Source organism: Tiliqua scincoides, chromosome 4, assembly GCF_035046505.1.
Source record: "Tiliqua scincoides isolate rTilSci1 chromosome 4, rTilSci1.hap2, whole genome shotgun sequence".
Classification (NCBI taxonomy): Eukaryota; Metazoa; Chordata; class Lepidosauria; order Squamata; family Scincidae; genus Tiliqua; species Tiliqua scincoides.
Genome location: NC_089824.1, coordinates 173,413,192 through 173,434,864, shown reverse-complemented (window position 1 = coordinate 173,434,864; position 21,673 = coordinate 173,413,192). Strand labels below are relative to the sequence as shown.

At 42.5% G+C, this 21,673-nt stretch overlaps 1 protein-coding gene across 4 annotated transcripts in view; it reads right to left on the bottom strand.

The window, feature by feature from the left end:
- Positions 1-7,843: 7,843 nt before the first annotated feature.
- Positions 7,844-21,673, bottom strand: part of FOXP4 (forkhead box P4) — a 179,269-nt gene continuing 165,439 nt past the window's right edge. For all 4 annotated transcript variants that reach the window (XM_066626239.1, XM_066626241.1, XM_066626240.1 and 1 more), the window contains 4 exons: positions 13,914-14,035; positions 12,201-12,267; positions 11,127-11,293; positions 7,844-9,102 (listed from right to left, as the gene is read on the bottom strand). In XM_066626239.1, coding sequence (XP_066482336.1) covers positions 8,958-9,102; positions 11,127-11,293; positions 12,201-12,267; positions 13,914-14,035 — 501 coding nt within the window. In that variant the 3' untranslated portion in view covers positions 7,844-8,957. The remainder of the gene's footprint in view (positions 9,103-11,126; positions 11,294-12,200; positions 12,268-13,913; positions 14,036-21,673) is intronic.

Below are 21,673 nucleotides of genomic sequence, written 5' to 3'. Positions count from 1 at the left end.
GGTACCAGGAGAAGGAGAAGGATGAGAGGACAGAGTGCTGACATGCCACATTCCCCGACCCTCCCACCATACGCTGGGTACTAGGATGAGGGAGAAGGTATCTATTTGCAATAGAGGTTTAATTAGAAGGAGCCCCTGAGGGCCAAAGTTAAAATATTACAAATGAACAAATCAGGTCATTTCAGGAGACAAGTTAACCTCTCATTTCCATTCAATGAGATCAGTGACCTCCACCCCCCTGGGCTCACGCTGAACTGCTAAGCTTGATATGGTTTCTAAAGTCACTAGTCATTGGTTCTTGGGTGTTCTTCTGCCACCTGAGATTCAGTGAAAGATCTGGAAGACAAGAATGCCAAGTGGTGAAAAGCTCAGAGAAGCAGAGCCTCAACTCTTTGGGAGGGCCAACCAGAAAGCTGCTCCATATAGCATATAGTCAAAGTGAGGAGCTGAGGAATTGATCCCTCACATTTTATTTCCATGGTAGAGGAATCCCCATTGCAATGAGTACTTTGGAATGGTCTAAAATTTGAACCCTCTCCTGCACAATGCTTACATTTTTGTGGAATGGAACACCTGGAAATTCAGGGTATGGATGAAACAAGACAGGGTCCCGTGGATTCTTCGGAGTGGGATTTTTGTCTCTCTCCTTGAAAAATATCTATATTAAAAATCATGTAAACAAAATACAAAACTGAAACGCACAGACACACACCTTTGGTTTAATACAAATGAGTTTTGCTTCTGTTCTTACTTCTCTAACTCCCAGAAGCGAGGAGGGAAGGAAAGCACAATTACACTGGGGTCCCAGCAGCTTTTCCATAATGGTGACTCTCTACCTCCTGCCACCCTCACCATTGCTACCAGCCAATTTACAGGAAAAAACAAACAAACCAAAGACAACACAGAGAATTGGAACAGCATCCAAGTCAAGTCAAAGAGAGATACCAGAATGGCTTCCTAAATTCCAGAACAAGAAAAAAAAAACCTTCCTAAAATATTCCCTGCATTAGTTTCATCACAGGATAGTAGACAGACAGTAATAAACTAATTTTAGTAGGTTTTCAACCAGCATATATAGCAATATATACATACACTATCCTGCCACAAGTTGTGTTTGGTCTTTCCCATACTACCCCCTTAAAAGCCATTTTGAGGTAACAACAAAAACCATAAAATAGTTTAAAAACAAATAAACTACTATATGTCATTTGAACGAGTGTGGTGAAAAGTTACAAGTGCAAAACAGATCTACTAACGTAGTAAAAACTCAAGAGAAGGTTAGCAGTGCTAGGATACTTGCCGTCAAAGAGAACAATATCCAAGACTTGTGGCAGCCATACTGATATTTCAGCATTTTGGGTGAGGAAAGGGGAACACAGAACAAAATTACTAGAGCCTGAAAGCCACAAAGAAGAAATTCTTCATCTATAGTATGCTTCCACGATTACTGTATTTATGGAAAGTAATGTGGGCATATTTGATAAAGTGGCAAAAACCACATAGATGCTTGGTTGTTTAAGAAAAGATTCATTTTCTTTTAATAGGTTCATTTTTCCAGACAGCTCCTTGTGTGTACATGCATTTCCATGTACATGTGAGTGTTAGTGGCAATAATGCTCCAATGAAATTTGAATAGAAAACAAATCAAACAAACAAACTTTTCTGCTCTTTAATCTTGCCACAGTGTGTCAGGACAAGGGATGCCTGTATGAAAAAAGGGCCAATGACCAGATGGACTGAAGGTGGAATCACAACTTCTGAACCCATTTGGTACAGTAATGGACAATAGTTTAGGATATGCAACAATATACATTCCTAATTTTACCAGGAACCAGGACATAAGAAACTATACTAGCTGCTGAAACTTATTGAAACATGCTTTTTAATAAAATGGAAGTCATATTCCGGTATCACTTTGGCCTCTTTTTTCCTTGGTTATACTTGGTCATTACATTTCCCTAGATTTGTGCCAGTATAACACAACAAATCCTGGCCCCCAAACAACAGCAGGGGAACTGGCCATCATGTGCCCTTTAGTTGCTCATATTTTAACAGTCTTAACGCTGCTAATTGTTGTCCATCAGTTCCAAAGAGTTTGTGCTGCCAGTTTGGAAAGCCCTGATCAGAATTCCCACAGAAAGCGTGAACAGTGCAGACACAAGGAAGCAACCCTGTAATTCAGGAGAAACAATGAAAAAATATTCCATGCTATCGACCTGACCGTGTCAGGTAACGAGTCAGATTTAAACCAAAGGCAGCAACTAAAGATAATGTAGCTATCTGACACCTTAATAGTTCAAACAATAGAAAAAGTAAAAGTTAAGCTCAAGGGGAAAACAAAACAATCCCAAATCAAGTTGCTTTAGTGAAAAGCACACAGATTCAGTGATACTGAACCACACTGTCCCCTCAGAGTTCCTTTTAAGGGGTGTGTCAGGCTTAGCTAGTTTAAAGCTCTAGAAAAGAACAATTCACTATTGAAAAAGTACATTTAAATACCTTAAAGCTGTCTGACACAACTGGGACTGGGTAAGCCTTGAGCTATCGCCAGATCAAGCCAGTGGGAAGCTTGCTATTGATAAAAAATAAGTTTGGGATTCACTTCTCTATAGTGTTTCCAGCAATTGCACAAATGCTGATCTTTGTAGCTCTGTGTGCACATGTACACATAGACTCATAAATACATGCAAAAACTCAATTATGTCAAAGGAGCTCTTTCATAGATGACACAGAGCTTTAAACAAGCAAGGAGAGGCTCAGTCTCTAGTTGTCAAAGGTTGAAACATAAGAAAAACAAACTATGGGGAGACGACAAAGGTTTTCAATGAAGCCATGGAAATGCTTGCACACAAGTTTGGAGGATTTAGCCCCACCCTTCAAAATGTCATCTTCTGTTATCCAAATCTCAGATATATGGACTACTTGGTGCAGGCAGGGATCATTTACTTGAGGAACTGAACATTGTGAAAATTCCCAACACAAATTAGCATACATAGTTGTCCTTCTTTGATCAGTTACACTAGGGCTTTGTTTTCACTGAGGTAAATGAAGCTGTGACTGAACTGCAGCATTTCAGAGTATGGTGAGGGGCATATATGATTGAAAGCTCCTCCCTAAAAAAACGAAACAACCACCCACCACGCAGAAAACTAGGCATTTGGAAGAAGGCTTCTCTCTGGGTAATATTTTGTGTGGAGGGCTATCTGTGATCTCGACCTGCAACATGAAGCAGTGCTACTCAGTGAGAGCTATGCCTATAACTGAGTATACACACATTAATACTGTTACAAGAAGGCAGAGAGGAGCTATAAATTGGCAGAAATGGCTAGCTACGCAATATGATCTGCAGATGAGACATTCTGGGTCAAAATGGAATGGCATATTTCATATATAGGCTTGGAATCTCTAGAAAGACTATATCCTTTGTACTTATGTTGGCAAAGACAGTCTATTTCTACTGGAGCCACAGTGCCTATTCTAAAGAGGGATTAGATAGTATTAGTAGAAAATGCCCCACCAAATTCTGAATGAATGAAGGTTCTGAATGAAGATTGAGGTTTCCCAAGACAGTGCAAACCATTATGGCTGCTTCAGCTCCAGAACTTAGGGTCAGTTCATTCATTGAGTGAATTATGGTAAAGGTTTTCCTGGTCTGCACCAATTTAGGATGCAAAAGTGTGTTGGGGGTAATGGTGATTGCAGGTTTTTCTTGGTTCCTCCATGAGAAAAAGGGAATATCCTGCAAGGAAAAAAAAAATAGCATGCCATGCAAAAGGGATTAACATGGCCTTTTCCCTAACTCGTTCTCTGTCCCCCAGTTAGGGAGCATTAAAAATGTAATCCCACACCTACAGCCTGAAGTGTTACAGTCAAGGAAGTTTTACCATTCAGTTCTATGGAATGTATGAACTGGCTCCCAGATATCTTAAGATTGGAACAACAATTCAGCACTAGTTATCTTTTCCCCAATTGCGTGATTAATATATTACACATAAGCACCATGCCACCTTTTCTTGGGCCTCTCCATCTAAGCAGGTCAAGTTGAACAAACCCAAACAGTGAGGCAGAGGTTTTGGTTTAGACAGACGGTTATATTTCTAAAGATAATCTTCCCACACATGAGGATCGTTACAGTTCAGATCTTGACTGTACAGTACCAGGAAACACCATTTTAATACTGGCAGAACAACATATACTGGGCACCTCAGGACCAGCTGCAGGTGCCCAACACACAAAATGGATATTGTACCAGTCAGGAGCAATACAGACTGAGGTCAGTGGATCAAGATGGTAGCATCTTTGAAGAATTCAGAATGAAAATAAAGCAGCTGCCTTAGTGGAAACTGATGGAAAATGAATGCCGAGGGGGATTGTAATAGCTCTGGGATATAACCATGAAGTTCTGGAATGATTAGCAAAGCAACCAAATGCAATACAGCAGTGCACGTGTAGAAGCCCTGGACTGTGATGCACCAAGACAATGTTCTGATAAGCATCTTGCTTGTATGCACCCAGTCAATCCACACATTCCACAGAATGAGATAGTAAAATTTCAGAAAGTACTGTCGGTGTCATGTTTTTCGAATGCTCCCCCAAGTAAGAAAACTCCCTGTTTGTAGTAACTACTGCATCAAGGAAGGGAAGGAATTTCTTCTCCTGATGCACTGGTTTGCTAAATGCAGGGAGCTTTTCAGATGGGGAAGCATTCCAAAATACAAGATGCCATCATACACTTGCAGTCTAAATGGTATAGTACAGAATTGTACTACCTCACCTTATGCCATGTGTAGATTGGTTCTCAATACCTTCAGCTTACAGTGAATCTGCTATGAACTTTTCAGTAATACATATTGTACAGTCAGTGTCTCAAAAAATAGACAAGGTTCTCAAATCCTTCTGGAGGATGTCTGAAAGGGATAACAACTCTTTTGGAAATCAAATCAGGATAAAAGTGGCTGAAAACAAGAGAAAAATCCCAAACTGTGTACAAACAATAGCTGAAAAGTTAACTGTTGAAATGGATGTACTTGTGATCTACAAAATGGGCAGGGTGGGAGGGAGAAGTGAGATGGAAGCAGGTTCAGAAGAGACCCATGGAATGCAACCACTCTTTAGGCTCCACAGCGTACCCTTGGTTAAGAACAAACAGCAAACAAGCAGCAATCCATTATTTCTGGCTACCTTCATTAGAAACATACAAAAACAGCACCTGTAAACTTTAGTTTAAATAATAACTTAAAATCAAAAGAAAGTGACAAAAGAGTTGTGTTTTGGTTTATGCTTCTTGTCTAAGAAAGGTCTTTGGTCAATGGTTAAGCCAATTGTAAAGCATTCTACAGAGGGCACCAGGGAGGCTTTAAACATGGTCCCAAGAGGAAAAGTGAGGTGTGGTGTGTTTTTTGCTCAAACTAAGGATGGGAATATTTTCCCGAGCTGCTTTTGGAGTTAAGCTGCGTGGGCCCTGAGGGAAGGGTGGACAGTCGTAAAGGGGGCTTGGGGTATTCTCTGCTTCGGTTCTCCAATCTTGGCTGTCTTTGTGGGCTTTGAAAATTACACCATTTGTTGGTTGTGGATAGATTTTTCTGGAGGTTTCATAAACACTTCTGAAATTTGATTCACATCCCTTAAACCCAATCACCTCCATCTTAGTGCAGTTTAGAGATTGCCTTCCTTTGTCTTCTTAACATCGAAGCCACTACCTCAGTTCTAGACAAGCTCTCCAGTTTTGCTCTGCCTGCTAGAGAGACTAAGAAGATGAGCTGGGGAAATGCATGCTCAGTGGAGACCTCTAGCGTAAGCTCCAATCAATGGAACTCCCCAAGCACTGGTAACTTTCTAAGTGAGAATTTTGACATTCTTTTAATTTTCCAGCCATAATTTAGGAGAGCTTTTTTCTTTTTTACAGTCTCACAGCTTTTGCTTTCTGTCTGAGCCACTTGTGCACACTATTTAATAAACTAGCAAGGAAAATTCCAGAGAAAGTATTATTTCTCTGTGTTTACCACTGTGTGTTTTTACAATGTACAGTACAGTTTTGCCTAGTCAGAATGCAGGAGCAATCTGCGTTTTCTGTGACTTGAGGAGTAAGCTCATCTTCCACCAGCAAATTCCCTTTTAAAAAGTGTGGGTGGGTGACTAGGTGTGTGTTAGAAAATGGGCCAAGAAATTGGACTAAATATCTGTGTGTAGCATACCAGAATTTAAGAAAACAAAAAAGGATTTACTAGTGTGATCCACCAGGGATTCTTTTAGGAGAAGTTTCCATTGTAAGAATGGAGCAAGTAGACATATAGGGTTCTGCCAGATGGCTTTGGATCTGTTACAAAAATGAATCACGGAGCCCTATGGTGTGCAAGTGTGAGTGAATTTGGTCTTGGTTAACACAGAGGTCTGATCCTAATCATATTTAATCTGCAATAAGAAATTTGGAATTGCATGGGGTGGAAGAGTGCCACCCCATATTTTTAAGAGGACAGAGAGTCTGTTGATTTAATTTATCCCTCTGAACTAAGCTTGGGAATTAAGAAAAAAAGGGGAAAATTGTTATCTTGAACTGCCAGCTGGGTGAAAGGGGACTTTAAGTAGGAGTCTTAACACCATTAGAAAGTACTGTGCTGGGGATATGGTAATGGTATGTGCAGCAAAAGTAGACAACTTCCTTCTTACCCCCAAAAGCAACATCCCTCAACATATCCAGTGCCCTGAATTGTATGGTGCTTGGAGCAATGAAAAAGCATCATCCAACGATAAAAACACAAGATGGTGCAAGGAATCATAAGTTCATCAGAAATATACTGATGTAATTAAACTTTGGGGCCTTAATCTGAGGAAGATAGTCAAACTGGTCTGTGTTGAACCTCAGTGTTCAAGCATGGCTGTGACATTTTACTTTTTGACACAAAGAACCGGGCATGAAAGGGAAGAGCCCTTGCTGGTTTTGGAATTATCCACATTGCCAAATGCCAGCAAAAATGCCAAATGCTTGCAAAAACTTGTGGGTGTTTTCATTTAGGGAGAAATTCTGGTATCCCCATTAGGTCCTGAATGGAGGTTATAGAGATTGGGGGGGGGGGGTAAACGACACAAACACAGGCCTGCTGTAGAAACACACTCTTCAGAAGCATAGTGTATATTTTCCTTCAGCATCTGTACTCAAGTCTTCCAAAGACTAAAACAAACATTTTGCCTCACCAGCAATTGCAGAGTCTCAGTGGCACCAAGAGGGAGCTTTGAGTTGCCCTCTCACAGTGTGAGGGCTGAGGAACCATTGGAAATCTGTTGCTTTCTGTGATGAGAAAAACCCCTAGGATAACATTTATTTTTTTTGGGGTGCTGCAGTGGGAAGCAACAGACAATGAATGAGCTCATAAAAAGGAAAGAATGCTGAAAGGGTTTTTGGTTAACACTTTGTTCACCTGAATGATGTACTCATCCCTATTATAACATCTTGAAAACATCCTGTTCCCTCTCCAAATTAGCTTGTGTCTAGGTACTAGCACACCAGTTGTGGGGCAGAATATGTTTTCACTGGACAAGCTAATGGCTAGAAGGAGCTGAGTGCATCATTGTAGCTTTGCTGTGTTGGGTCACAAGGGAAAGGTTTTGTTGACCTTACATTTTTAATATATATATACTGTATATACACACACATATATATTGCTTTGAATTTTGCATGGTCAACCAGCTCCTGGTTTTTTTTTCCTATAGCCACACATATTGGCCTGTCCCCCCTCCCCCCACCCCAAGTGCTTCAGATTTTGCTGGCTTTGCCAAGTCAGCATCATTCATACCTACTAGACCTTCCCATATGTCAACAGTTTGCTTTCTCCCCCTCCCCCCCAAAGTGAGCAAGTGTCACGCTTTCTGGTCTCAGAAGTGTTTGTTAAAATGAAAGGAACAGGATGGAAGCTGGGAAGAGCAAGCAAAAGCATCATCTTGCAAAAGTCAAAAGTCTTTCCCTGAATTCAGTCTCATGTTGGGTCCCATCAGCTTGGTCTCCAATTAACCAGGTATTGGCTTCTGGTACATTTTCACAGTATGTGATGGCACAAAATGGACATTCATCCCTGGGTTTTGTAGTGAGAACAGCTTTGTGGACTGAAGACCGGCTGTCGAGCATGACTGGTTAAAGAAGACTGCTTCTTGAACTTGCAGGGGTAGAAACACAGGTTGGAGAAAGAAGAACCGAGTGGTTTTATGCGTGGCAGTGAGAGATCCTTTGGCCGCATGCTGACCTACAGTGTATTCATTACACCCATCTCGGTTTTTCATTTCTCTCTCTTAGTCAGGAAACAAACAGCAATTAGGACAATATCATGGCCACTGTAGGGGGCTTGTTTTCAACTGATGTTCCAGCATGTATAGATGGTGTAAAAGGGCACAGGGGACTGTTTGAAAAGATTCCTTCTAGTGCAAAGTTCTCAGTGGAATTAACTGATGGGCTACTAAAAATGCTTTTCATGGAAAAGTGGGGGACATTCAGAGGCCCATGGCTTGGATGCTGCCCCCCGTTGGACTGAATGCTTCCAAAATCTTGATTTGTGGAAACACGGCACATGAGCTGAAAATGACAAAACACAGAGCAGACAATACGAGACACCTTCTTTTTATCCCCATGAGGGCGGGGTGATGGAAGCAGGGGAGACAAAGAAGTCTTCGGACACAAACAACCTACCATCCTCGTTTACCAATTACAAATTAAAAAAATGAAAAAGAAAAAACTCATCTCTGGTATTTTTTTTTTCCACCCCCCCCCCCCATGAATGTCTGTTAAAGAGTCACTGGGATGTATAGGAGGGGAGAGAAGGTTGTGCCTTCAGCAAGGGTAGACCCACGGAAACCCTTTTGCTTTGCAGAAGTGCCTTAAACAAGATAACGCTGAAGGTCACCTTGAGGAGATGGGAGCCATTGCTTTGTCTCTGGGGAAGTGCTGAGCCCAAGGTGAGGAGGGAGGGCCCTTAAGACAAGTCTTCCACTGGCAGCTCCTCCTCCAGGTCTCTGTCATCAGGAATCGTCACATTCTGATTGGTTGTGGTCATGAGAGAAACAGGTCTGCCGTCATCTTCTGTCTCAGCGGGTTCTTCCTTCACATGGACTTGATGGCTGAACAAAAGGAGGTTGGAGACAATAAGCAGAATCTGTACAAAGATTTGCTAAGGGTTCAGGAGACTAGGAATGTGCTTTCTAGAAGCAGGACAGGAACTAGGCATTTGACCAATATGACATAAGTGTTCCAATTTTCTCCAAGAACCCCAAATATTGTTTCCCAGGGATAAGTTAAGAGAACTGTTACATCAAGGTATATTTTTTAGTATATTAGAACAATGCCTATGTATTCTAAATTAGAGGAGGAGATGTTCTATTTTTGATAATGAGTAATTGTACAATATGGAAAAAAGTCTGAAAATGTGTTTCCCATAGAAATCTTTCTAGCATTTAAGTCTAATCAGTGATCTGCAGAGTGCTCCATAGGAGACTGTACTTGCCTTTCATCTCCTTGCGACCACAGACCACAGAATCCTCTCTATCCTTCCCACCTACTCATGATGGCCTACTGTGGTTCCTAATTACACCTTCCTAACAAATTGCATCCAGTGTAACTAAGGGCACGATTCAAACATGCGCTGGAGCAGGCAAGCCAGGAGGCTTGCGCTGCATCCAACACAGGTTCGTTGGCTGCATCAGCTCAGCCAGAGGCAAGGGGAAGCTCTTCCCCTTACCCCTGGGTAAGGGTTGGTCGCCCCTATGGGTCTCCTCAGACCTGTACCACCTCTGGAGGTGGCGCAAGTTCGAGGAGAACGGAGTGACTTTAAGCTGCTCTGTTCTCCATGGGGACGGGAGTTGGGATCTGGCATAACTGTAGGGTCCCAGCCCCGCCCCTGACTCCCTGCGTGCCCGCTCCCAGCGCCGCCCATCACCTGCCCTCCCCCGCCTAGAAACGCCCCCTCCCGCCTCCTCCCCGCCCTCCCATGCGTACCGTTACTGCTTGTGTCGGTGCGGGTGCACTAACACAAGCGGTGGTGAGGAAGCTGCTATGGAGGCTTCTGCTGGCCTCTGTGTGTCGGTGCATCTACATGCACCAACGCGGCTTCCTCCCACGGAGGCGCAAGTGTGCTTTATGGCACATTTGCGACCCTCCCGGGAGACTTATGCCGGCCTATGTGACAGTTAGGATTGTGCCCTAAGATTGGGAAGAGATTGGGAAGAGTAGTCTTCTAGATTACCCTACAGCAGTGGTTGTCAAACTGGAGCGTGGCGAGTGAGATGGGGGAAGGCAGAGATGCGATTCCCTGGATCATGCCTCTGATCAGAGTACAGGGGCGTGCTTCTACTCATCCCCACCTGCAGCAGCCTCCCAGGGGTCGGAGGAGCCCAGCGCCAGTCTCAGCAAGGCTCTCCATACAGTGCAGAGCCCTGCAGAACACGATCACGACCACTTTCTGCTTCTTGACTGCAAAACCAGGAGTGATCAAGATCGCATTCTGCAGGGGTCTGCACTGTGTGGAGAGCCTTGCTGAGGCTGGCGCCAGGCTCCTCTGATCCCCGGGAGGCTGCTGCAGGCAGGGTTGAGTGTAAGCGTGCCCCTGCGCCCCACCACAGCAGTGTGACACTGGGCATCAGGTTGCTGCCTTCCTCCCATCCATGCAAGCACTTACAGGCTCTCAAACTCCCACAGAGTTTGAGAACCACTGCCCCACAGTGTTCCTGAGGCACCTGAGCAGGGCAGCATAATTGTATGTTCACATTGCTACTCAGTGTTGAAAGAGGGTTCTGATGCATAAACAGGAAGGTTGATTAACCTACAATTGCAGATCTGGTGATACTCAGTGTATCTAAGAAACCTATTTAAACACATGAAGATCATAGTAACTCAGTGACACTAGAAGTTCAAACTCCAGCTGTAGATTTCTTTACATTTTCAACAAATTCCTCAGATATCTAAAGTCACATTTGGTGGCTGAATCACTACTAAACTATAGCAGGTCCGTCATTTAAAGATGCCTGGATTTGGTTTTTCTGCATGCTACTTAAGCTTCTGTTTGTTGCCCCCGCCTATGTGCCACTGTTTCCAAACACAGCGGAAAGAAGGAAGGAAGTTTACCAGAAAGGGGTAAGCCTGCGCTTACCTGTACTGCTGTGGTGAAAGTCGTGGGCTATTGCTGCCATTACTGTTGACTTGTTCCACAGTGCTGCTTACATCATCATGGCCAACATGTAGCATCCCACTAGTGGAGCTTGTGTTGATCATCGTAGGGCTGTTCAGAAGAGGGAAGTTACTCTCAGCCAAGGCTGCCTGAAAACAGACACAATGCAACTGGTAAGCTAACCGTAGTCCAATTACAAATCGATAAGGGAAAAATATAGTGCCCTGATATGCAAAGAAGAAAATTATGGCCCCCACCTGGCCCACATTTCCCAAGAGAGCTACAGTCTGTCACTGATGACAGGTTTGGTTTGCAAGACAACTCAGGTTCCAATTTAGGCAATAAGAAAAACAAGAAGTATTCCTTAGTATTTTTAACACTATATTCTAAACAAACTCAGTACCTTAGGAAAATGGAAACCATGCTCTGTTAAAATTGTTTCTTGGCCCCAATTTTATCACATTGAGAATAAGGGTACTAGAAGCTTGGTCTAATTGTTTCAGGCAAATGTTGAATAGGTGAGATTTCTGTGAATGTAATGAAATTTGGGGGCCCTACCTCATTGGCTCATACTTCCCTAAAGCTCAATTTATGAAGAACAAGTTGAATGGTCCCTTGTCCTGGTAGAGTTCCCCAATAATTATAGCCATGACACTTCTACCACTGCTCCATATCTGGGCCCTTGGGCCTGCTCATGATTATGCATCTCTGCCTGTTATTCTTCATGGGGGGGGGGGGGAAGAGGCAAGGGAAAGCTTGAAAAGTAATTACATTTTTAAAATTAAAAAATCTGAATTGCTTCCAAGTCACAGAACAAACTTTGAATACTCATCCTATCCAGAAACACTTAAAAAAATCTCAAATCAAAACGCTTCCCTGATTTATACATGTGTACACCACATTGCAATCATGATGAATGGAGGGAGGCATGATTTTTAAAAATGTTTACAATGTCATTGGGTCTTTGAGATTGATAAATCTGAATCCCAAACAAACTCAGAATCATTAATGGGAATAGTGCTGCATGTAAATTCTTACCGACTTCTGGGATCTTACCTGGTAGCTGGCATTAAGTGCTCCGTAACTAAGACCAGAAATCATGTTTTTGACTAAAGTTGGACTCCTGTAAGCAGAAGAAACAGCTGTTAATATTCACTTCCAAGCACAAGGTGGAACAACAGAGGCATCATGAAATGAAGAACAGCTGTAGAGGACCACTAGTGATGTTCAGGGTTCTCTCTCTTTCGTAGTGTGGAAATATGCTCTAATACTAGTAGAAAATGGCCATCTACTACCACCCAAATTTTAGGCACTGCCAATTGTGTTAAACTTTGTTGCCAATTCCCTTGTGTCATTTTAGGCAAGTCCCCAGTCCGCATGCACACCAGCCAGGTAAACAAAATGTGCAAGTTGTTATTAGAAGGCAGATATGATCTTGTCCTAAGTGTCAGATCTTGTCCTAAGTATCAGAAGTATTGTTACAGTGGCCTAAGATCTTCACCCTAATGGTTCAACAGCTGAGTTCAATTCACTTCTTCTCTGTTTCCGTTTGTTCGGTTTGGGTACAAAAACACAACCAATCTAGTGATGAGTGTTGAATTAAAAAAAAACACGTTGTTGGTTATACCAATATTCACAACAACAGGTCCTCCGTAGTTACAAGGGAAACCACCACTAGTGCCATGCTAGAAGAGGCACATTATGATCTGTGCAATGACCACCAGAGCTCTTTGGAAAATATATTATAGAAATATATTCCCATGTGCCTTTATTACCACTGCCAGTTACTACTGTGATGCTTAGTCATGTAAACCTAGAAGGATTAATACTAGAAGGATACAAACAGTATTTCCAATTACTGATGAAAGTGGTGTGTGCGGAAGGCATTCTTATTTATTGTCCTTTGGGCTTTCTTCCACTCTTCACCACCTATGCTTTCTCCTTTTAAAAGTCAGTTGCCTTGGCTGCTATGCTATACAAGACATATACTCTGTATTGCTACACCTCTATACAAGAGGTTCCCTTTGGTGATCCACAGTAATAAATGTGCATTTGTGTCATAGTGAATGTGCATAAGTGGTTTTGAACATTGTAGAGCAGTGTGTGATGTTAAAATCTCTCCAGGAAACTGGCACAGCAATAAGTAACATTAACAGGTGAAACAAAATCAAAATCAGGGTTCTGAAAATCCTAAGTCCAGGGAAAGCCCCCTGTGAATGGAAATAATAAATGCAACATGTTCTGGCACCTCTGAGTCTACCTCAAACAGAGCAGATAGAATGTAACATTTCAATCATTTAAAGAGGGTCGTTTACTCCTTTACACAACACGTAATTCACTGACACGAGATGTGCAGATGGCCACTACTAGTTCAGATAGCTTTAAATATGGTTTTGACAGATTAGTGAAGGATATCCATGATGGCTATATTCAGGTGCAATATTCCTATAAACACTAGATGCTAAACAATGAGAGGCATTATCTTTATGCCTTGCTTATGAATTTCCTAAAAGCATTTGTTGGGTCACAGTTGGAAACAAAATGCTGGATGAGGTGAACATTTGGTTCTAGCCAGTGAACAGGTCTCGCTATATTGAGTATGTAGTCAAGATGGGAAGGATATTGTTGGAGGATTTGTTGGCCAAGTTGCACAGTTCCCATGGACTCCCAACAGCCCCTATATAAGATGGCTTTGTGCTCAGTCATGCTGGTACCGAACTGTGGTGCTCGTCTTTCCAAGGAGGCTATCTGGCAAGCTATGAGACACACCCTGTCATCTTTGGTGGCCTTCTCTTTTGGTACTCGAGTTCATCTACAGTCCAAACGGCTCCCTTGACATTCTCCACTCGTACAAAGCACTTGTGCAGGCTCAGGTTGTGGCGTACTGCGTTCTATAAGAAGAAAAAGAATGCCATCAAACTGGGTTTTAATTTCCCACACTTAGTCTCCTCTCCGTAACACTCTCCAAGCAGATTCCTGTGTTAGCAACTACTTCCACCCTGCCTCTTATCAAGCAACTAACCATAACTTGCCGTTAATAATCTTAAAACAGTTCCACAGCATGACAAGTCATGGAAAGGAATGCTCCCAGTCTACCACAGAGCATGACTATTTTCATATTATGTTTATTGTAATATCTGCATTTCTGTTTCATTCTCCCCATCGTACTCTTAGGGCCCAAACCTATCCAACTTTCCAGCACGGAGAGCCATAATGCATTCTCTTATCTTTAGGAGGCCTCTGTGACTGCACCCCAGTGCATGCCCCGCTGGCACAGCTGCATCAGTGCTGAAAATCTGGATAGGATTGGACCCTTACAGTATTATTCATTTACATTGCAGGCTGAGTGGCATCTCCTCCTGATCAGCTGACTGAATACTGCCCCATCTCCTAATATATTTGCTGCTCTTAATAATCATTAATGCCCAATCATATCTTATTATGATAGCAGGTGCATGTGCATATGCAATGAACAATCCTAATGAACACAGTAGCTAGGAGATGCCTTCAGTAAGAGTGGAGAAAACAGCAATGGAAGAAGAGCACCTTTCTCTCCCCAGCAATCCATGGGATCAATCAATTCCAGCAACAGCTGAAAAAAGACTGTTGCTCAGATACCACACAAGAGACAAAGAAGGGGGTTACTGTGGCCTTGATCCCAACCTCCTGTTCAGCTGGACCAAGTCCCTTGTGCTGGCCAGAGTGTTGCAAGTGTGCCATAAAGCACTTTCGCACCATTCTGAGGGGAGATAGGCTGGCGCATGGACATGCACCATCCTCCCTGCACGGGCATGGGCCCTGTGAAGAGGTGAGTTCATGCTGGCCAAGGCTGGCTGGTGCAGAGGTCTGTGGGGTGGGGTGGGGAGGGCGGGAAGGAGGCAGGGGCAGTTATGCTGGATCCTAGCCCCATTCCTGGTTGGCTGAGAGCAGTCCCGGGCTGCTCAGATTTGTGTAACTTCTTTAGGTAGTGCAGATCCGAGTAGACCCATTGGGGCTGTGTGGCTCTCCCTAGAGTAAATGGAAAAGTTTCCCCTTGCCTCAGACAGCCCCAAACTTGCACTGGATACAGTGTAGGCCCACCTTTCCAGCACAAATTAGGATTGCACCATGTGTGACATGTCTGCAGAACATGATGCAGAGAATGCTTCAAACCAGTTAAAGGTAGCAGGAGTGTATCTGAAGGGAGACTGCTGTACCCTAGGCACTGGGGCAACTTAACAAAGCTTCCACACAGGAAAGAACCATTTTGTGAGCCTGTTCTCACCTCATACTGAAGTCAACCGAGAATAGTCGGCTCATCATCCATGAGCCAGCCTACGTAATCTCTTGTTATTGGTTAAATGCAGAGAAAAAGGAGGGAGAGGAAAAGCGAGCTAAATATTATGAGGGGCGGTGAAATTCCAGCACCCCTTCTAGCTTGGAAATTCTCCGAATTCTCTCTGTCTCTCTCTCTCTCTCATAGAGGTCCCTCTTCTTTATTCTGTCTTGCCCATCTTTACATTTCTAAATGTAAAATAAAGAAAACGCACGTACACAGGCAGTGTTGCCCCGAGAGATACCAGCTCCCTTTTCCCCCGTCCAGCTCCCTGCCATTTGCTACTGCCCCTATTTCATTACCAATTTTAATTTGCCTCTAATTAAATCCTGTGTATTTTTCCGACTCACTTGCTAATCCATGAGGGAGGCAGGAGGCTGGAGTGGAATCTCTCCGAGCTATAATTACAAAGGGCCTAATCACGTCGGGGCTCTGCCTTTGAATAAATTTCCTTGCATTAAGGTTCTCAGATTCTCTGCCTTGCAAATGAGAATGACCCCAATTTCAGGATGTTGGCCTCAGAGGGTTTTTTTTTATTTCGAGTCCTGATTCGTGATGAGAGACTAATTCGTTACGCTAAAACATTAACAGCAATTTAAAAGGTCGAACGGGGGGCCATATAAACAAAAGAGCTGGCCAAGACAACAAGGCAAGAGAGAGAGATGGTGAATAAAACCTGCCCCTTAGAAAGTGTTACAGTTCTTGGAAACTCAACAAATTGGACTTTTCCCTCCAATTTTGGTTACCAGTTCATTTTTCAAATCAACCCTTTCCTTTTCCCCTTGCTACTTTTCATTATTTACCCAACTGAATATTTGTGATGATGCCATTGCCTGATCTCCAAAACATGGAAGGAACATCTACGTTTTTTGTTATGATGACAGCAGCTCAGTCTAGAACTATGCGAGGGCTTCATGAACACCCAGCTCTATTTAAACTTATGTGGTGTAAGCTACTAACATGCTGCTGCCACTAAATATTTAGAAGCAGAGGGAACTTCTGGTAGCTCAACAAGATAATATGGATTGCCAGCAAGACCAAAGGGCCTTCTCATATTGATGAGATTTTAAAAAATGATTTTTTTTTATGATAAAAAAATCAATTATTGTACCTTGTTGGGACTGGACAGACAAGACAAGACCACCAGCACTTCAAACAGCCAAGAAATAACTATGCAATGGCCCCTGAGCTCCTGCACCCAACACTTCGAGGCAAGAACACTATCATATGCCACTAGGGTGGGGGGGGGGGTTAGGCAGACAATTCTGCCTAGATGTGCTTAAGTAGAACATCTATATGGCATTGTTGCTTTGACCTAGTGGCACATGCAGAGTCATACAGTAACTTGATGAAATGGCTCATGACATTGCCCTGCTGCTGTCCATACAGGGTGCCTTCTTTTCTACAACATAGCCCCTTCGTGATCTCTCTGTGGCACTGATGTTGCTGCAGTGCCAGGTGCAGACAAGCCATGACATTCTGTGTGAACAGATAATCGGCTTTACACTTATCCAAGACACAAGTCACATACATGTGCATGTGTGTGTGTGTGCAAGCCTAAGTAAACTGCTGAGCTCTACAAATGGAGTCTCTGGTAAGAAGTGAATTTTTTACAGGTACTTAAAAAAAATAAAAAAGGACTCTTAAAAAAAGAGTCCTGATACAGAAATCAAGGGGTCGGAGTTTCTCTGTAAAAATGCTAGTCTCACATGCCCTTTTTGGTATAAGCAAATATGGGATTGGTACCTGTTGGAAATGCCACATCTGCTCCTGTTACAAAATGTCATCATTTTCTTTTTGGTTCTGTACTGATGCTGCTTTGAAAGCAGGCACTTCTGTCACTGAAATCAGCAGACTTACAAGCAAAGAAACCCACAACTGGGATAATTCTTTATTTATTTAGAGTAGATCTGCTGCTATTAGTGAGATGATGCTGTCAAAATGTGTGTGCATTTGTGTTCTTTCTCTGGGTTCATGAGGAGTTTGGGAAATTCTACCCTCCCGGCCACACTATATATGTAAGCAATAGCTTTGTTTGTGAGGAACTTTGTGTATGACATGAATCCCTAACCACAGGACTGTCCTGCCGCTATTGTTGAAGGGTAAGACATCCTCTTCTGATCAGAATCCAAATTCAGCATTGCTCAGTACCTACTCAGTGTTTTATGTGTATTGCCCACTATCCATAACTGAAAGAGATATTCTATCTTACTATATACAGAAGGCAGGAAATAGAGGCCAAAAAGCCAAGAATCTGCCCACGGTGCTAGAATGTTCACAGATCTCTTATGAAAAATCCCACATTCATTTTCCTTTCAAACACAAACCATATAAGAAGAGTTTCATGCAGCAGAAGTATCCACTCCATGCAGCCATTCTGGCAATGTTCGCCTTCTGAAGAAATCTAAGCTTCCAAGTACTTTGTGCGGCTTCTTCGCAAGGAATACAGTCTTTTGGTCACCCTACCGGGTTGTAGCAGGGTGTTGTTAAGCAAGCCTTTGCTCTTGCCTCAGTTAGTTATGCGGTCCCCAGCTCCAGGGAGGCCTTCTAGCATGATTCTAATGCAGCTTTGTATTTTGATGGAGTATTTGTTTAATGCCAGGCTTGGCTGCTCTGTTTGCTTCTTATCTTTGTCTTTTCTAATGATGTTTGCTTTATGCCCTTGGCCCAGCGTCTCTCTCCAGCTCCTGCCCCAAACATTCAGCATCTCTCAGCTCTTTACTACATGTGATGCTGCTGTCATACCAGTAAAATCCTTCTCATGTCTGCCTCTTTAAAGGCACCTCTTGCTTTACCTCTTGGTACCTGTTTACTTTGCACTCACCCAGCTCCTACTACCTGAGTACCTCAGAGTGCTCTAGAAGGATTGCAAAAGATTAAACCATCATAAAAAAATGGAAATGCTTTCTTTGAGACACAACCAAGATAATAATACATATCAATGGAACATATTTCAGTGCTGGGATTTTTGTTCCTTCCTTAGTACTTTTATAATGACATCAATTTTTTCTTTAATTTTGCCAAAGAGGATAAAGAAAAAGGAAATCTTATCTGGATTTTTCTGTTAAGAAAGCAAATGGCCATGTTGAAAGAAAACATGGTAAATATTTTAAAGCCAGTTTGCACAGGAAGGTGTTCTTGTGTCGAGGTTTTCAATCTGCATAAGAAAGTTAACATTTCTAATTTACCAGGACATATGATACAAGAAATAACTACAGTGACAGATGCCAAAATACGTATCATCGTGGCCACTACACTCTTCTCCTCCCTTACACTTCTAGAACATTCCAAATACTTGGATTCTCAATTTCTATCCTAACTGCTATTTTATGCATAGTGTCTTCTGTGGGTTTCATGTTCCTAAATGAGTGACAGCAACCAGCTTTGCATTCCCCAAGCCTGCCCCTCCCAATCTTCCCATGGGACCCCACTTGCAACAGGCACAAGATGCTGTTTGTACTATTGTTTGTGATTTGTACAGGCATAGTGTATTTATCTGTAGTATTCCACCTGAACCATTAGGGGGACTCAGTGATTGGTACACAAGCCTACTGATAAAATTTGCAGCCTTCTTCGGTTTGTTTAAATTAGCTCTTCACAGACATCCATGCTGGTTAACATTGTGGTTCTTACTCCACACTTAAGGAGGGAGGGAGGGAACAACAATCAAATTTTCCTACCCTCAAATCCATCTTGCTCACAGGCTAATGTGCTTAACTGAAAGAAAACAAGAATCTGAATAGAGTAAAGATGATTAGCTCTATAATTGTCCAGATCTAAACAGACTCTGCATTTATGTTTCTGGCACAACATCTACCTCTCATTTAGAATCACTTTGTAACTTGCATTGTAGTACACAGCTGACATTTGCATGTCAAGCAAAGTGTACCAGTCAAAGTGTGCCAAGGTCAGCATAAGCATATTTTTTTTATAGTTATGCATATTGGGAAGTCAGTAAGTTAAGCAAAAAGAACACAACACATCCTGCCATTTATACATGCCAGACACACCACTTTCATAACATGGATTTGAGAGAATGTCATGTGATATTCCTTCAGAAGGTCTCAAAGGGTTAAAGCAAGTGAGATGAAGATAATGAAGCCAGAGGAAATTTCATTGGTGCAACACACTAAAGTGAGAAAACAGAGGACATATTTTGAGAGTGAAGGTTCCTCACAGAGAATACAGTAAGAATGTATTGGCCTTGCATATCCTTTGTTGAGGGAGTAGGGAAATTGCAGAGACAAGCTCTTGATCATGCTTCCATACTATGAAATAAAAACCAGCTAGGAAGATCAGCCTAGCCTGGAACTCATAAACCCATTAAAATTAAAATACCAGCAAATCAACAAACTGCAAGGTCATGATGGGAATGATCAAGGCTGCAATCTTACCCACACCTGGGAGTAAATCCTATTTACATAAGTGAACTTACTTCCAAGTAGACAGGCATAGAACTGAGCTGTCAATTACATGCATCTCTTCCCTGACACTGTTTTTCAAGTTCTGTCATTCAGATACAGGCACAGCATACCAGCAAGAAAACAACACAAGTACTAACTTGTACTTTCCACGTCTTTCTAAGGATAGTAAAGCAAATTTTGCCGGTTCTCAACGGCTAGCTATGGCTAAAAGACTCAACCTCAACATTCTGAATGAGGCTACGCCTGGGGATCACCCAAGGAAGTTTACTTTTATGGCAGGAGCAAGGTGTAGCACTATTGATTATATCCTGGTCTTACATATATTTGTGTACTATTTGGGTTTATACTTTCTACGATTTCTGTACAGAGTTCTCACCTATCAAATGTTTATGCCAAATAAAGGTTTTGTTGACTGTATATCCTGGTCTGCAATAATTTATTTCCCTGGGTGGAAAGCTTTCAGATACTCCCAGATTTAGACAGTGACTATCTACCCCTTTTACTGAGGATGGCTTTGCCATCCCAATCAGTTCACCTCAAAGATCTGTCCATAACATCTATTAAGCCCTTAAAACGTAATGGATGCCGTGTTAAGTGGACCTCTCAAAAGGCAAAGGCTTTTCTGGAGGATGACAGTACAGTAGTATGTCGAAGTGCCATCATGAATAATTCTGGGGGGAATAATTTTTTGTCCCCATACGAGAAAATTACCCAGAAATTGAAATTTTTACTGGCACTGGAGACCAGTACACAAATTAACCAAGTGCGAAGGTAGTCCAAAAGGTGATTTGACAAGGAATGCCTCAAAGCCAAGCGGGCGCTTACTTCTGCCTATTTGGCATATCGTTCTGTCCTGGCCTTGACACTCCATCTTTTTGCCAACACATCTTAGCACTTAAAAAATCCTATAAGAACATTGTGATTAGGAAGAGGAAGGTAGATGTACTGGTAACATGGGAGCAACTTATTCAAGCAGCTAAGGAGAAAAATTCAGCCTAATTTTGGAGACTAATATCTAATCACTCCTTTAAAGATTCCTCCCCCTTAAGAACATAAGAACAGCCCCACTGGATCAGGTCATAGGCCCATCAAGGGCAGCTTCCTGTATCTCACAGCGGCCCACCAAATGCCCCAGGGAGCACACCACATAACAAGAGACCTCATTCTGGTGCCCTCCCTTGCATCTGGCATTCTGACATAGCCCATTTCTAAAATCAGGAGGTTGCACATACACATCATGGCTTGTAACCCGTAATGGATTTTATACCAGCTAGTACTTGGAACTTTATTTTCATAAACTACATGCTGATTCATCTTGTAAAGATCCCTTGCAAAAGTTAGCTGACTTACCTCAATGGTCTCCCGTTTCAACAGGCGAAGTGATTTCATTAATTAACCAACTTTAAAAAGGCAAAGCCCCTGGCACTGACAGTATCCGTACAATCCGGCTTCCGTACAATCCGGCTCGTCCTCTTAGGTCATCAGAGAAGGCCTTTTTACAAGTGCCGCTGCCTAGGGAAGTACGTGGGGCAGCGGCTAGAAATAGGACCTTCTCAGTAGTGGCACCAACAGTATGAAATTCCCTTCCCCTTGACTTAAGAATGGCTCCCTCACTTGAGACTTTTCGGCAAGGCCTGAAGACCCTTCTGTTTAAACAAGCCTTCTGAGTTCTCGGCCTTTTTAACATCTTTTCAACATCTTTTAATTTTTTACAGGCCTGATTCTTTTATGACTTGCTGCTCTATGCTCTTTCTACCTTTTTACTATTTTTTATCTGACTACTGTTTTTA